This window comes from Osmerus mordax, chromosome 6 (genome assembly GCF_038355195.1).
Source record: "Osmerus mordax isolate fOsmMor3 chromosome 6, fOsmMor3.pri, whole genome shotgun sequence".
Lineage (NCBI taxonomy): Eukaryota > Metazoa > Chordata > Actinopteri > Osmeriformes > Osmeridae > Osmerus > Osmerus mordax.
Window position 1 is genome coordinate 1,749,786 of NC_090055.1, and position 16,682 is coordinate 1,766,467.

General features: G+C 47.3%; 2 protein-coding genes across 3 annotated transcripts; both read right to left on the minus strand.

Annotated features, from left to right (window-relative positions):
- Positions 1 to 313: 313 nt before the first annotated feature.
- On the minus strand, positions 314 to 3,180 carry zgc:174888 (uncharacterized protein LOC558116 homolog). The gene is made up of 5 exons (XM_067238371.1): positions 2,654 to 3,180; positions 2,144 to 2,250; positions 1,614 to 1,682; positions 1,388 to 1,519; positions 314 to 1,108 (listed from the first exon to the last, which is right to left on the minus strand). Exons 1-5 carry the CDS (start codon positions 2,664 to 2,666, stop codon positions 737 to 739), a joined length of 693 nt encoding a protein of 230 aa, XP_067094472.1. The 5' UTR covers positions 2,667 to 3,180; the 3' UTR covers positions 314 to 736.
- A 4,489-nt stretch (positions 3,181 to 7,669) lies between these two features.
- On the minus strand, positions 7,670 to 16,492 carry flcn (folliculin). 2 transcript variants are annotated; one of them, XM_067238233.1, is made up of 13 exons: positions 16,327 to 16,492; positions 16,140 to 16,180; positions 15,731 to 15,934; positions 14,460 to 14,606; positions 13,210 to 13,431; positions 12,764 to 12,930; positions 11,561 to 11,652; positions 10,322 to 10,485; positions 9,439 to 9,552; positions 8,954 to 9,077; positions 8,696 to 8,824; positions 8,429 to 8,531; positions 7,670 to 7,922 (listed from the first exon to the last, which is right to left on the minus strand). In XM_067238233.1, the coding sequence occupies exons 3-13, from the start codon at positions 15,932 to 15,934 to the stop codon at positions 7,715 to 7,717; spliced, it is 1,674 nt and encodes a 557-aa protein (XP_067094334.1). In that variant the 5' UTR covers positions 16,140 to 16,180; positions 16,327 to 16,492; the 3' UTR covers positions 7,670 to 7,714. The 2 variants fall into 2 exon arrangements, with proteins under 2 accessions (XP_067094334.1, XP_067094333.1); XM_067238232.1 differs by having other exon boundaries at positions 16,353 to 16,489.
- Positions 16,493 to 16,682: the final 190 nt, after the last annotated feature.

Consider the following 16,682-nt stretch of genomic DNA (forward strand, 5'->3'; position numbering starts at 1 on the left):
TGTTTTTGTAACAAGCCGTGGCATGTGTAGGATATAATGGGTCTTCATTTGTTTCCTTCTGCAGCTGCAGTTTACCTTCGTTGGTTATATCGACGGATCTGTGACTAGCTTTAAGAGCGGCACACTTTTCGGGACACTCAAATGCAAAACCTAGCCTATGTCAAAAGAAGAATCAAAGACTGGGCAACAGCAAAATTAACTACATTGCATTCAAGAAATGTCACAAAGAAAGCAAATTGAAGACCAGAGAGCTAGTATGCTCACAATGTTCTGATGATGAGGATGACAGAGGATGCCTACATCTTCCACAAGATTAATTCAATAATTTATTTACATGATCTATGTACAACTTCATTCACTTCAGACAACCCTATTTTACCTGCCATTCAACAAACTGTAAACATCTGATGAATTCCATGTGTAAGATGGAGCTATAACTCAATGACACACTATATCACTTGCTAATGTTAAGCAGTGTTTGCAGGAGTTAGTGGCTGTTTAAACAGTAAGCTTATAGCTGTTTTGTTTGCTGCTAGGACTACGTTACAGTAAGCATAATTGGATATTTTTAGTTGCTTAGTGCAACAGCAATCTGTTACTTAATAATCAGCTTCCTGGCATGCCATCTTAACAAACAGAATGAGAGATGCTCAAATTATGTCCCAAAACACATTGCGCAAGCACTGATTATTTTGGCATTTGGTGTGCATCATTGTGGAAATATTTTTTGAGACAGCTAACCCAGTAGAAGCACATTAGCACAGTACACAAGTCCCCAAAGCAACAGGGTCCTTGAATCGGGAAACCGGGGGCTTGTTTGGCCCTCGTTGGTTGGAGGTGATGAATCATCAAACATGTGCTCTCTCTGCCCTTCCCTTTCCTGTCGGACATCCCGAGTGGTCAAAAACCTCTGCCTCCTGAGGGTCTGCTGCGGTTCCTCTGCCTGAGGAGGGGTCTTGGTGGGGAAGGAACACCTGCTCTCGGAGGACGAGCAGTGGAGCTCCATCTGCAGGTAAATCGAGAACAGGACAGATGTGTAGTTCCGGAGGTCCTCTGGAGAAGAGGTGCGCAGGGGTAAGATTGAGACATCAGGCTCTTCCTGGAATTTCTGTGAGAAAGGGAGACAATGGAAGGGAGAAGGAGACTGTTTACATAAATGTCCACAAAGAATCGTAGATGTAAATTTGTCAGTGTTTTACAAGATTTACTGTTGAGTATTTCCTTGCAAATATGTTCCTTTACGAAACATTTGCACAGCATAAGTAATGAGTGTATTCAAATACATTTTTTATCAACAAGCAGCATTTGAGCAGGATTAAAATATTTCTTCTTCTTACGTGGTGTAACTTCTTAAACTTTTAAATCCACCGTACAGTAAATAACCTACCTTATCTGCAATTTCATCCAAGGCCTCTATCACTTCCTGAATCAGTTTGAACTTATAGTTCTCAGGCCATAGTTTTTTGAGTAACTGTTCCCAGGAGTCTGAAAGCACGGTTGCAGAGCGGGACACACAACACTAGAGGGACAGAAGAAGAGCACAAGCATTATTACACTGGACAGCCACACTGGACAGAATCAGAGCGTCAGTGACTTGTTACAGGAAGCCTCACCAGCTCAGAGCAGAGCAGACTGTCATCGTAGTGGTGTGCAATTTTATAATCTGTGGGAAACACGTCCCGCTGGGAGAGAAAGTCAGGGGGATTAGAATTGTAATTACAGCTATCGGGAACACACAATGTTAAAGCATTTATAACGATTTTTTGTTTGACTCTATCGTCATTTAAGTTGTAAGACACACTCTTATTTTGCTTATCCTTTGTATGTTTCTAATCTCTTACCCTTACTTATCTCTGACAAACAGAAGGTAGAGCAGCAGCAGGAGGTTGAATGAAAATAAATCACTACCAGTGCTAATGCTCCAAAATGACCCCTGACCCCTTGGCCCACTTCTACGGGTAACTAAACAATATGAAGAACAACAAAAGACAGGCTGGACGCTCTCTCATGCTGCGCCCAACAACATTGTCATTATTTCTCTTCAGACCCACATGTACCTGAAGGGGTTGATATTGGGTGGACATAGGGAAACAGTCACAGTAAATAGCCAAGTGAGGAGTAATAACCACAAAACAAAACTTACAAACCCAGCGTGGTTAAAGTCGATTGTTCCTTTGAGGTTCTCGACAACTGCCTTCAGAGAGACATTGCATCCACCACATTGGACGATTAATATATATATAAGTAGAACTGATGGGAGAGAGAGAGGGAGAGAGAGGTGGAGGTTAATGGACGGAAACTTTGTGGTTTGTACATGTAGTTCAACACGTTCACTCAGAATTTTAAGAGCTTCATCTTAGGTTTACATCAGGTTTATTGTGCCTTGATACAACTAAACTGACATGCACAACCACTACAAGCAGAAGAGTCCCACGCAATATGCTGACAAAACTGGTACCCACACCAAACACGTGCTTTAAATAACAAATTCTCTCAAAAGTTGTTCAATCTCTTCCTATTGATAACATGCATTATACTGTAGAGTAGAGTCGTAGAATAGCTTACTTCATGAAATCCCAGAGTTACAGTTGCATTGATACACAATACAACATATACCTCATATCAAATATACAACATATTAATCTTCTCTCACCTTGTTGTTTCATCCTTTTATCTTCCCAAGTAAGGACACTTCTCCATTTCTGTAGTTGAAGGCAAACAAGTCTGCAGAGAGATGTTGCGGTATCTCTCAGAGAGCCGAGTTCTCTTGTGGTCCTCTCAAGGTCTGTGACACTGTGAGCACAGCAGTTGCTTTTCTTCTGTCAGTAGAGCCTTGCTGATTCTCTTTTAGAATTCCTCCTTTTGTCTGTGTGGTACTTTCCAATACTCCCCCACTTTCCCTCTCACGCAATTCTCTTCTCTCACTTTGGATTTTCCCACTTCTGAGAAATAAACCGGCGCAAGCTGCAGCCTATTCTCTCCTTGTTCTTATCTTTTCCCCTTTTTTCCCAGCCGACCCAGTATATCTGAGTCCTCAACGAATTCCCCTCACTCTCTTCTCTCTCTCTCTTTAAATTGCCTAATGGATAGAGAGGGACAGGCTCATGTGTTTCCAGTTCTCTCACTCTGTCTCGTTCTCTCGCCCTCTGGCCAGTCTGTGCGACGCAGGCTAGCCTGAAAGCGAAAGTGCTCGCTATCAAATCTTTAGTCTACTGCTTTTCTGCCCCTCCCACTGCCACACGTTCTACCTCACTATTGACCAATCTAGCCCCCCCACCAGCCCCCTTTGGCTCTCTCTCTCTTTCTCTCCCTCTTGCATTCCCCCCTCCGCTCCAAACGAGCCCTCAGCAGGCTTAGTCATGCAGTGGGACCGTATGTTTTCCATTTCAACCCCCCCACCCCCCCCCCCCCCTCCCCACCCTGGTGGATGTGTGTGTGCCTGAGCATGAGACTGACAGGGGCTGAGTGTGTGAGTGTTTGTGTGTGTTACTGGGTGCCTGTCTCCATGCTTCACCACTCCTTGTAATATCTGTGACTAATGCTCAGTGTCTCTACATACAGGAAACGTCATAAAAACTAGATTTATGACAGTAAAGGTCATTTGCAACACAGCGGTGAAATAACTTGCAAGTCATTGTGTGTGAGATGGTCAAGAGACTGTGACTTTGATGTTATCGATCAAATAAAAAAATTCAGATTTCAAGCTTTTAACCTGATAAAGGAACCGTTTTTTTGCTGAAGATAACGAAGAAATGAGTGGAAGTTCCAGAAGGGGAGTGGTAAGGCCGACCTCCACCCCCCCCCTCGCCCCCACATCCCCTCACCCCCACATCCCCTCACCCCAGCAGCAGCACAGCATTCTTCAGCTCCCCTGTGGTATCACCAACTCAGCCACTTCTTACCCACCAGTGTCTAATGGTGAAGTGTGAAGTGTCCACTTCGCATGGGACAGAGGCAGTGTGCACTTCACATGGGACAGAGGCAGTGTGCACTTCACATGGGACAGAGGCAGTGTGCACTTCACATGGGACAGAGGCAGTGTCCACTTCGCATGGGACAGAGGCAGTGTGCACTTCACATGGGACAGAGGCAGTGTGCACTTCACATGGGACAGAGGCAGTGTGCACTTCACATGGGACAGAGGCAGTGTCCACTTCACATGGGACAGAGGCAGTGTGCACTTCACATGGGACAGAGGCAGTGTGCACTTCACATGGGACAGAGGCAGTGTGCACTTCACATGGGACAGAGGCAGTGTGCACTTCACATGGGACAGAGGCAGTGTGCACTTCACATGGGACAGAGGCAGTGTGCACTTCACATGGGACAGAGGCAGTGTCCACTTCGCATGGGACAGAGGCAGTGTGCACTTCGCATGGGACAGAGGCAGTGTGCACTTCACATGGGACAGAGGCAGTGTGCACTTCACATGGGACAGAGGCAGTGTGCACTTCGCATGGGACAGAGGCAGTGTGCACTTCACATGGGACAGAGGCAGTGTGCACTTCACATGGGACAGAGGCAGTGTGCACTTCACATGGGACAGAGGCAGTGTCCACTTCACATGGGACAGAGGCAGTGTGCACTTCACATGGGACAGAGGCAGTGTGCACTTCACATGGGACAGAGGCAGTGTGCACTTCACACGGGACAGAGGCAGTGTGCACTTCACATGGGACAGAGGCAGTGTCCACTTCACATGGGACAGAGGCAGCGTGCACTTCACATGGGACAGAGGCAGTGTCCACTTCACATGGGACAGAGGCAGCGTGCATTTCACATGGGACAGAGGCAGTGTCCACTTCACATGGGACAGAGGCAGTGTGCACTTCGCATGGGACAGAGGCAGTGAGCACTTCGCATGGGACAGAGGCAGTGTGCACTTCGCATGGGACAGAGGCAGTGTGCACTTCGCATGGGACAGAGGCAGTGTGCACTTCGCATGGGACAGAGGCAGTGTGCACTTCACATGGGACAGAGGCAGTGTGCATTTCACATGGGACAGAGGCAGTGTGCATTTCACATGGGACAGAGGCAGTGTGCACTTCGCATGGGACAGAGGCAGTGTGCACTTCGCATGGGACAGAGGCAGCGTGCACTTCACATGGGACAGAGGCAGTGTGCACTTCACACTGGACAGAGGCAGTGTGCACTTCACATGGGACAGAGGCAGTGTCCACTTCACATGGGACAGAGGCAGCGTGCACTTCACATGGGACAGAGGCAGTGTGCACTTCACATGGGACAGAGGCAGTGTGCACTTCACATGGGACAGAGGCAGTGTGCACTTCACATGGGACAGAGGCAGTGTCCACTTCGCATGGGACAGAGGCAGTGTGCACTTCACATGGGACAGAGGCAGTGTGCACTTCACATGGGACAGAGGCAGTGTGCACTTCACATGGGACAGAGGCAGTGTCCACTTCACATGGGACAGAGGCAGTGTGCACTTCACATGGGACAGAGGCAGTGTGCACTTCACATGGGACAGAGGCAGTGTGCACTTCACATGGGACAGAGGCAGTGTGCACTTCACATGGGACAGAGGCAGTGTGCACTTCACATGGGACAGAGGCAGTGTGCACTTCACATGGGACAGAGGCAGTGTCCACTTCGCATGGGACAGAGGCAGTGTGCACTTCGCATGGGACAGAGGCAGTGTGCACTTCACATGGGACAGAGGCAGTGTGCACTTCACATGGGACAGAGGCAGTGTGCACTTCGCATGGGACAGAGGCAGTGTGCACTTCACATGGGACAGAGGCAGTGTGCACTTCACATGGGACAGAGGCAGTGTGCACTTCACATGGGACAGAGGCAGTGTCCACTTCACATGGGACAGAGGCAGTGTGCACTTCACATGGGACAGAGGCAGTGTGCACTTCACATGGGACAGAGGCAGTGTGCACTTCACACGGGACAGAGGCAGCGTGCATTTCACATGGGACAGAGGCAGTGTCCACTTCACATGGGACAGAGGCAGTGTGCACTTCGCATGGGACAGAGGCAGTGAGCACTTCGCATGGGACAGAGGCAGTGTGCACTTCGCATGGGACAGAGGCAGTGTGCACTTCGCATGGGACAGAGGCAGTGTGCACTTCGCATGGGACAGAGGCAGTGTGCACTTCACATGGGACAGAGGCAGTGTGCATTTCACATGGGACAGAGGCAGTGTGCATTTCACATGGGACAGAGGCAGTGTGCACTTCGCATGGGACAGAGGCAGTGTGCACTTCGCATGGGACAGAGGCAGCGTGCACTTCACATGGGACAGAGGCAGTGTGCACTTCACACTGGACAGAGGCAGTGTGCACTTCACATGGGACAGAGGCAGTGTCCACTTCACATGGGACAGAGGCAGTGTGCACTTCACATAGGACAGAGGCAGCGTGCACTTCACATGGGACAGAGGCAGCGTGCACTTCACATGGGACAGAGGCAGTGTCCACTTCACATGGGACAGAGGCAGCGTGCACTTCACATAGGACAGAGGCAGTGTGCACTTCACATGGGACAGAGGCAGTGTGCATTTCACATGGGACAGAGGCAGCGTGCACTTCACATGGGACAGAGGCAGTGTCCACTTCACATGGGACAGAGGCAGCGTGCACTTCACATAGGACAGAGGCAGTGTGCACTTCACATAGGACAGAGGCAGTGTGCACTTCACATAGGACAGAGGCAGGTCACCACTTTACAATGTCAATTTCTCGATAACAATGCAATATGTAAAGGATATGATGTACTAAAACCTTTCATTGGTTGGTCTTCAATGTTTAATAAGCTACCCAAGGCCACAAATCCATTCTGCAGGAAAACAGAAGGTGTCTGTGGAAAGCTTTTTACCCATGACGATACACATACACAGAACGGTGCCAATCATACAAAGCACGATATCTGCTACAAGCTTTAACTCATGTTTGCACAATAATTCTACACAATGCAGTTAGGATAATAAATCATAGCACCAACTTAGACAAAGCCGAATGCCAGTGGATTTGATAGGTCTGCAGACTCCTCTGCAAAGGCTCAAATAACTAGATAAACACGATTCCCGCTGTTTAGTTGACTAATGTGCGTCCTACACAACTTGAGGTTTATTGGCCAACTGCCACTCACTGTAAAAATAAAATAAGCATGTGAGCCAAAATTGTTTTACAAACTGTTTTGCCTCCCTTCTTTCTTTCCAGTTCTCCGTAACAGCAACACAATCACAGTGATTAAATAACAGCACACCAATTTGACTGTTTCTTTTATTTTATTATAGCTGTACAATGCGTAAGCTAACTATGGACACTTTATTAATAACTTAAGAGTGGACAAGTTTTTTTAATTTTCCTATTTTGCATTGGTAAAAACAGAATGTTATTACAAAACTCAAATGATCCAATGATATGAAAGTGGCTTCAGTGTTCTGCATGCATCATGAACATACTATTTAGCTCACTTGCATACACTCTTATACTCTTTCCTTTTCTCTGTCTAAAATGTAATAGTGCAGTTTTTCACTTTCCCTGACCCTACTTTTTCTTCCCTCTTTAGGTCCTTTCCTGTCCTTGGGTGTTCCCGGGAGATTTTCTACCTGACCTCTCGCCCCCCCCCTACCCCCCCATCACCCTGGCTCCAGATCCTCTCCACAACCTCTCGCCCCCCCCCCCCCTACCCCCATCACCCTGGCTCCAGATCCTCTCCACAACCTCTCGCCTATCACTCTTCACTGGCTCAGGCTCCTCTCCCCTCCTCGGACAGCCGTCATCAGATGGCTCTTATAGGTCTTGCTGAGGCCCGTCATCCAGAACTTGAGGAGCCTCACATTGTCGTCCTCCCCAGGACCAGTAGCCCCGAGCAGGGCTAGCACCTTCTGAGTGTCCTCCCTGCCTCGCCCATCCACTTTGGAGAACTTGAACAGCACCTTCACCTTACTGGAGGACAGACAGGGAGAAGGTTCGGAGAGAAATAAAGTGAAAGTATTACAGAACGGGAGACAGACTTAAGTAAAAGAAGAGTACACAATTTAAGGGTAAGGAAATGTCAGAAATAGAGAGTAAGCCATGAGATGGGGGTGTGAGGGAAGATAGCAAATAAACAGAGAGAATGGAAACCTCCATAGACCCTTCCATACCTTCCTGCAGTAACAAATAACCAGGCTAACTGAACTTTTGTTAAGCTTTACAAACACAGTATGCTGTTATGTACTGTACACAGTGATACAACGATTATCACTATGTGATCACTATGTGACAAGTTCATTGGCTGTGTCACTGTCTGAGCCAGACAGTGACACAGCCAATGAACTTGTCTTTTGTAATAAACGTTTTGCATTTGATTGCAGCATTGACCGATCAGCCTGGGTCGAGCCTCAACAATCCTGCCACAGCAGTCGTCAGGAGAAACGGTTCCCTGTGTTCAGGTCACGTTGTCAACTCACTTCATCCACTCCTCCTTCAGACACAGAAGACAGTGAGACACCACCTCCACGGACAGGTTCTCGTTAGACAATGCCACCTCAATCTTGTTCAGTAACGTAGGACCTAGGTGAGAGTATGGAGCAACAGAGAGAGAAAGAGAGGGAGTTGGACATAAACACGAGTCAGTAAATCGCTGCTAGGCAGAGAGAACAGAGTGAAGATGATTTTCGGTTGAATCGTGGTTAAATGCTAATCTGGTATTTGGGATCTGGTCAGACTGTGTTAACCTTTGTCTGTTGGTTGTGTGTTGGCACTGCTGATGGTGAACTGGTAGAGGGAGGGAACGTCCTCTTCACATGCAGCTGAGTAGAAAGAGCCTTTCTCTGCATTCACCACATCCACAAGCACAGAGAATTCTAGAAGGTTGAAGTAGAACAGAGTTCTAAGAAACTCGCCATCGTATTCAGTACTTTTCACAGAAAGCATATATGAAGGGGCACCGCTTCTTATGATCACTTCCTGTGACTCAGTGTTCCTTCCTGTACCTGAGGAGCTGACATGAGTGGGGATGACCACATCGGGGCTCAGACCCAGGAAGTTGCATCGGTACGCCTCCTCGTACTGGGCGCTGTACAGCACGGAACGGACACAGCCCACAGGAAGCAAGGCCTGGGGGGGAGGGGGGGTGGGGGGGGGAGAGGCGCGCGACCGCGGATGAGCAGCGAGAACGGAAACCCCCCACAATTCTTAACCCCGCGCTCTCCACATCGTCTCACACCGACATGCAGAGAACCGCGAACAACAACGCTTGAATTCCCCCAAACTAAATTTAATCTATAGGGCGTGTGTGTTTCCAACGGGGGTCTAAAAGGAAGATGGAGGCTCCTCCCACTCATATTTAGCATTAGGGGACCACATGTTCTGAGGATGTGGTCGATGACATGTTTACTAGGTCACTTGAAGACAACACAGTAAGACATTATATGTGTTTCTATCAATTTCTTATCCTTTACTGAATGGGTTTTAATACCTTTAGTATTTCGAAGGCTGATTGGATAAGACCTGGGTCTGCCCCTCTCCATATCACCTGATTTCCCATAAGCACGTGCCATGCCAGCTGACGGAACTCATTTGCCCCGACGACCTGTAGACCAATCAGATATGATAAAGACGACCTGTAGACCAATCAGATATGATAAAGACGACCTGTAGACCAAGCAGATATGATAACAAAATGGACAGAGGGCATTTCTCAATTACAGCACTTGTGACACCTGAAAGTTCTCTTAGTTTAGTAAAAGATCTAAGAAAGTTGGTATTGTCCCAAGTGTTTAATTTCTAAATTTGCTAACATCCTACTTCCAGGAAAATCAGCGATATAGAGCTGATATATACAGGGACCACTTCATGCCCTTGAAGAAATGTAGCGACATAAAATCTTATGGCTGTTTCATGTTCTTTCTGACCAATTTTAGAGAACAGAAACCGGTTCACACTCAGAATTGGCTCAATATAGAGTCCTTGTTTACCTGTCTCAGGTGTCTATAGAGGCCTTGTTCACCTGTCTCAGGTGTCTATAGAGGCCTTGTTTACCTGTCACAGGTGTCTATAGAGGCCTTGTTTACCTGTCTCAGGTGTCTATAGAGGCCTTGTTTACCTGTCTCAGGTGTCTATAGAGGCCTTGTTCACCTGTCTCAGGTGTCTATAGAGGCCTTGTTTACCTGTCTCAGGTGTCTATAGAGGCCTTGTTTACCTGTCTCAGGTGTCTATAGAGGCCTTGTTTACCTGTCTCAGGTGTCTATAGAGGCCTTGTTTACCTGTCTCAGGTGTCTATAGAGGCCTTGTTTACCTGTCTCAAGTGTCTACAGAGGCCTTGTTCACCTGTCTCAGGTGTCTATAGAGGCCTTGTTTACCTGTCTCAGGTGTCTTAAAGATCTGAACTTGGGACCTGGACCCGTGTCTACTTTGTCTTCCTCGTACAGGAACTCTTGCTGCTGCGAGCTCTGTGCTCGGTGCCACAGAGGTCGACTGCTGCTCCCCTCAGATCCTCCCCAGCAGCTCATTTCCTCCTCTTGCTCTGCACACAACAACACAGCATGCAGCTAGAGTCAACATGACATTGCATTTCTGGCAAAAAAGAAAAGGGAAACTATCATGGAAACCACAAGAAACGGAATGGTGTGTGTGTCGAACAGAGAGGGGGGAATTTGTGTGGTACGTGTGTGAGGGGGGAGGTTGTGTGGTATGTGTGTGTCTGTTTCTTCACTCATACAGTATGGACGAATCCCAATACTCTGTCTTACCCCTACCCCTTACCCCTAGCCCTTAGTTTACCCCTAATGTCTCGAAACTGAGGGGTAAGGGGTACATAGCCCTATGAAATGAGACACCACTTGGTTACGGTTACGTATATCAATGTCTCCAAAGCAAGTAGTGTTATGCACTGATATCAAACGAAATTTGTTTGAAATTCGCTGCTAATGGAGTTTAATTAAAACTGTAGACATGCATGGAGTCCATTCAAGGCTAATCAGAGAAATGCGGTTGTGCAAATCAGCAATGTAACATTAGCGCAGCAAACTAGTGATTTTTTTAAACGTTTCAATTAAGAACATGGTTGTATATATATATATATATATGTACAGGACTGTGTAAAGCACAAAACAAGACAATTTTTTAAAATCAATTATTTAAGCCCACAATATTACATTTATGGGACTCTGTATGATCTGTCCGCCATTGTTGCAGGTAGCGCTGTATTCACATACCCCTTGGTTTCAAGTAAGCTCCCGACCTTACTTGGTTTTAAGGGTTGTATACCCCTTCGTCTTAGCCCTACCCCTAGCTCAAAAAGAGTATTGAGACACCACTTACTCTCACGGGAAGGCGCAATACTAAGGGCTAGGGGTAAGGGGTAGGGGTAAGACAGAGTATCGGGATTCGGCCTATGACTCACACCTGTATTGCAGTCACTATGACCTTGTGTTTTACTGTGCAAACACACATCAGATGACATTCTGTGGGTATCACAGTTTGCCTTAGAGACATCAAAACCTTTTAGCAAACTTACCCTTCATATCTATCAGTGATCCAACCACAGTCTGTCTGTTTGCCTGTCTATAACCCTGTAACCCGTCTGTCTGACTACCTACCTGTCTGTCTCTCTATGAGCACCAGTGTGTCCTCGGTGGGGGCTCCTTCCAGCAACTTCTCCGTCAGACGACTCCCACATGCCTTTAATAACCTAAAGCACAGAAAACACAGAGCAGCACATAAGAGAGAGAGAGACACACAGAGTGAGTGAGTGTGTGTACGTGTGTGTGCGTGTGTGTGTGTGGCAATTCCATGCAGCCTCACGTCCCTGCCTTCTCCATGTGGTTTACACACAGCACATGAAAACAGGGAGTGCTTGTCTTTTATCTAGTTGCTCAATTTAAATGTGATTTGTTTGGCAGATGGCTTGGATGCACAAATAGTCCAAACAGAAAACACAACAGAGAACCAGAAGGATCAGAAAGGTCTAGTGCAAAAAGTTCTAATAGTATTTCGGTGGTGCCAAGAAACTGCTCTGTATTGACCTGGAACAGTGCGAGATTAACACATCTCAGCTAGCAGGAGGGGCGCAACAATAACAACATCTCAACAACAGCACTACACAAGTACAGCGCATCAAAAACAACACAACAAAACATGGGTGAAACGCTAGCTGGCGTGCCCATAGATATATGTCTCGTCCGCGTTGCCGGACAACGGAGTCGAACGTCCGCACATGGCGGCCATCTTGCTACAGTCAACTCGCTCACCCATAACATTGTGTTGGTGCTACATGTACTTTTTAACCCTTGTGCTGCCTTCGGGTCACATGACCCAAAGGTTCACAACGAACCATCGTTGTGTTTACCCAATTTTATCCACTACAAAAACAAATAAATAGCATTTTCTTTTAACCTTCGCAATGTGGGGGGTCTGAGACAGCCCGACGGTTAAAAGAAAATGCTTCACTTTGTTTTTGTATGCGGTAAAGTTGTCGCAATACGACGATGGGTCAGAATGACCTGAAGTTAACACAAGGGTTAAATGACCATAACTTGCTCAATTTTCAACCGCTTTTTATTTTTTTTGTTTTTATAGAAGTATGCAGTGGCATAACGACATCTCTGACGTTGATAACAAACCAAACCGTTTCAAAATCGGTTGAATATTGAGCAAGTTATGGTCATTTAAAAAGTACATGTAGCATCAATACAATGTTATGGGTGAGCGAAGTGACTGTAGCAAGATGGCCGCCATGTGCGGACATTCTAGACTCCGCTGTAAGACATCTAGTCTTTATATATATCTATGGGCGTGCCTACCAGCTGAAGGAGGAGTGGAGGCTGGCCCACAGGTTGGGGTGCTGGGTGAGGGAGGGCAGGGAGCGGGCAGCGTTGCCGCTGCGCTGGTGGGGGAACACGGCAGGGGAGAACACGCTGTTGATCCTCGCTGCCCGCTGGGAACACCCACACTGCTCTGTGTCAAACACCTGGGAGAGGAGAGAGAGAGGGAGAGAGAGGGAGAGAGAGAGACAGAGAGACAGAGAGAGTGAGTGAGGGAGAGGGAGTATTCCTGTTATGATTCTTAAAGGAGATTTTGAAATCAGTGTCAAGGACAAATGTTAGGGTTAGTTTGTCCGCCCACCTTCACCCAGATTTTTTGATTTGTACAAAAAAAAACTAAGGAATTGTTGATTTCTTTCTTTTTCCAAATTAACATTCTGGCTACGCAACTGGTGTGTGTGTGTGTGTGTGCATACACTCCCTACCTTTAGCGCTGTGCTTTGGAGGCTCTGTATGGTGAGTCTGAGATGCCGCAGCAGGAAAGGCCAAGAGTTGATGAGGTAGATCCTGTCCATGGCCACCATGACAATACTGTACCAGCGCTGGAAGCCCCTGGCCAGGCTGTCCTTGATGAAGAAGGTGTGCGAGAACACGAATCCGTGTTGCTCATCCCCGAAGAAGATGGGCCCCTCGCGGCCTGGACACACCTGGAGCGGTCGGGTGGGAGAGGGGGGAGAGGGGGAGAAGGGGGGAGAAGGGGGGAGAGGGGGAGAAGGGGGGAGAAGGGGGGAGAGGGGGAGAAGGGGGGAGAGGGGGAGGACAACGGAACAGACGGTAAAACTATCCCGCTCTTTTAAGTTGACAAAAAGTGGTTCAACACACATTCATATGTAAACCGATGTGAACTGGTTAAATTCATTCCTCGGGTATAAACACAGTCAACCCGCGCCAGCGAAAACCAAGCTAGAGGGAAAGGGGGTTCAAATTGTATGTTTCGAGCTACATCGACAATTCACTGTATGCACGCATTACTTTCGCATATTGCGTAAGACATGTTAATATTTGTATTTTTGTATTTTTATAATTTCGTATTTTGTAATTTACGGCAACTTATATTTTATTGTATATTTAATTCTATTATAATCCCACTTAGTACTGCTAGTTTATGTACCCTTAGTATAGTTAGTCCACATATTTAAATTTTAGGTATATGTTTATTGTATGCACCTTCCTGCCAAAGCAAATTCCTTGTCTGTGCAAACTTTCATGGCGAATAAATCCCTTTCTGATTCTGATTAACAACTTCCGGTAGCTCGCAGTTACGTTAATTCTCTCACACAAAATGCAGTTTCTTCGGTGATCGTCCCAAAATTATAATTAACGTTGTACATACGATTAAATTGTTTCTGCCCTTCAAGCAAGATGGAAACAGGGGTTCAAATTGTAGCCTATGTTTCTAGCTACATCACAATTACAAGGGTAAGATTGATCTAACACAGTAAAGTGGCTAGTGCTAGCTATATCGCTATCTATGAATGGATTTGAGCAGTAACATCAGCTACATTTAAGATGTTGATAATGTCTGGCTCCACACACACTGCTGTAGGTCCTACCTCACAGCTCAGGCTCCACACACACACTGCTGTAGGCCCTACCTCACAGCTCAGGCTCCACACACACTGCTGTAGGCCCTACCTCACAGCTCAGGCTCCACACACACTGCTGTAGGCCCTACCTCACAGCTCAGACTGCGCACGCAGGCCTGTCGCACCACGCTGAATAGCTGCGCCTGCCTGGGGTGCTGGTGACTGAGGAAGCGGATGCCCGTCTCACCGTCGATGCTCACGAAGCCTGGGTGAGACGCGGGCAGAGACCGGCAGCCCTGGGGTGGGGGCGGGAGAGGACCGAGAGAGAGAGAGAGAGAGAGACAGAGAGAGAGACATAGAGAGAGAGAGACAGAGAGAGAGACAGAGAGAGAGAGACAGAGAGACAGAGAGACAGAGAGAGAGACATAGAGAGAGAGAGACAGAGAGAGAGACAGAGAGAGAGACATAGAGAGAGAGAGACAGAGAGAGAGACAGAGAGAGAGACATAGAGACAGAGAGACAGAGAGAGAGACATAGAGAGAGAGAGACAGAGAGAGAGACAGAGAGAGAGAGACAGAGACAGAGAGACAGAGAGAGAGACATAGAGAGAGAGAGACAGAGAGAGAGACAGAGAGAGAGAGACATAAAGACAGAGAGACAGAGAGAGAGACAGAGAGAGAGAGAAAGAAGTGGAGTCAGGGGGTAGTGTTTTGAAGAGACAGGGAGAGTGGGATGGATGGGGATTAAGATAAAAAAAAGGACATTTAAGTTAATGCGTAGCTACTCAGTCAAGAGCGATAACTGACACCAATCTCTCGAAGTCCCCTTGATTACCCTGTAACCACCATCAACCACACACACACACACACACACACACACACACACACACACACACACACACACACACACACACACACGTGTGTGTCCCCCCCCACACACACACACAGACAGACCTCACACACACACACACAGACCTCAGACACACACTGACCTCACACACACACCTCACACACATTACATTTACATTACATTTAGTCATTTAGCAGACACTCTTATCCAGAGCGACTTCCAGTAAGTACAGGGACATTCCCCCCGAGGCAAGTAGGGTGAAGTGCCTTGCCCAAGGACACAACGTCATTTTGGCAGAGCCGGGGATCGAACCAGCAACCTTCTGATTACGAGCCCGATTCCCTAACCGCTCAGCCACCTGACTCCCTACACACACACACACGTGAGACACACACACAGACCTCACACACACACACACACACAGGTGAGACAAACACACTGACCTCACACACACACACAGACCTCACACAACACACGTGAGACACACACACAGACCTCACACACACACACACACACACACGTGAGACACACACACAGACCTCACACACACAGGTGAGACACACACACTGACCTCACACATGTCCCCTCGCTGTGTGGCTGAGCTGTTGGCTCTCATGGTGAGGCCCTCTCCGTCCCGGTCCCCATCTCTCTCCCGCTCCCCAGGCACGGGGGCCCCTCCCTGGGTGGGAGAGGGAGGGTGCAAGGCCTCTGTGCAGAACAGCGTCCGCGGGCCATGGAGCTCACAGAAATGACAGAGAGCCACGAGGGCGTTCATCTGAGATGGAAAGAGGTGTAATGGCAGATATGCGTGTTAAGCAACTAGATTGCCGCTCATCCTACTCTCTCTAATGAAGTATAGCTTTGTTTAGCTACAGTGTAATGTTGTTTACTGTGACTTTGCAAACATCAATGATTTGAACACTAGTATTGTGCAATGTAAGTGAATAACAATGTTCAAAGTGTACATATTGGTCACTTACCCTTTGAAGACAGTGCACTCAATCAAGTAAATATTGGACAGCTGTTCAGATAAGCACATCACAAAAGCACAGTTAAGCTTTCACCATAGCAATGCTCAAAGACACGCCTGACAAAAATAGTTATGGCGCCATTAAAAACGAAACATCTGACTTCTCATTGTTTTAAAAAGTACAACGTATTTCTTACAGACAAGCCTGTTGTTTATGGTTTACTTTTTTATTAGCCCTGCTTGTCCGCCGCCTCGATCTACCAGTAGGAAATATCATGTGATGCGGTTATTCCTCAGTGTTACGGGCAACCCCGCGGTGCACACAGTTGACGGTTTCCGGTGATTCTAACAATTTAAAAGTGGACAGTGTTTCAACAAGATAGTAGTTTACATAGCACTTAATGATAACTATATATTTATTTTATTTAAAAATCCAGCACTACACATACAGACTGTCCCTCGATGGAGCGGGTAACTCCGCCCTTGCAGCATTGCGTCGCTGTTATATTAAAACAAAGTACCCTTCGCATATGTCACGCGCTCTCAGAAAAGC

What these genes read in the sequence shown, in the direction of transcription:
- zgc:174888 (XM_067238371.1), bottom strand. An exon ending in ACTTTAACCACGCTGGGTTT is followed by an intron (nt 1,683 to 2,143) that starts GTAAGTTTTGTT and finishes TTTCTCTCCCAG; the next exon opens with CGGGACGTGTTTCCCACAGA. An exon ending in TGGATGAAATTGCAGATAAG is followed by an intron (nt 1,109 to 1,387) that starts GTAGGTTATTTA and finishes CCTTTCTCACAG; the next exon opens with AAATTCCAGGAAGAGCCTGA.
- flcn (XM_067238233.1), bottom strand. Translation starts at nt 15,934, where the DNA reads ATGAACGCCCTCGTGGCTCTCTGTCATTTCTGTGAGCTCCATGGCCCG. An exon ending in TCCAAAGCACAGCGCTAAAG is followed by an intron (nt 12,931 to 13,209) that starts GTAGGGAGTGTA and finishes CTCCTCTCCCAG; the next exon opens with GTGTTTGACACAGAGCAGTG. An exon ending in CACTCATGTCAGCTCCTCAG is followed by an intron (nt 8,825 to 8,953) that starts GTACAGGAAGGA and finishes TCAACCTTCTAG; the next exon opens with AATTCTCTGTGCTTGTGGAT.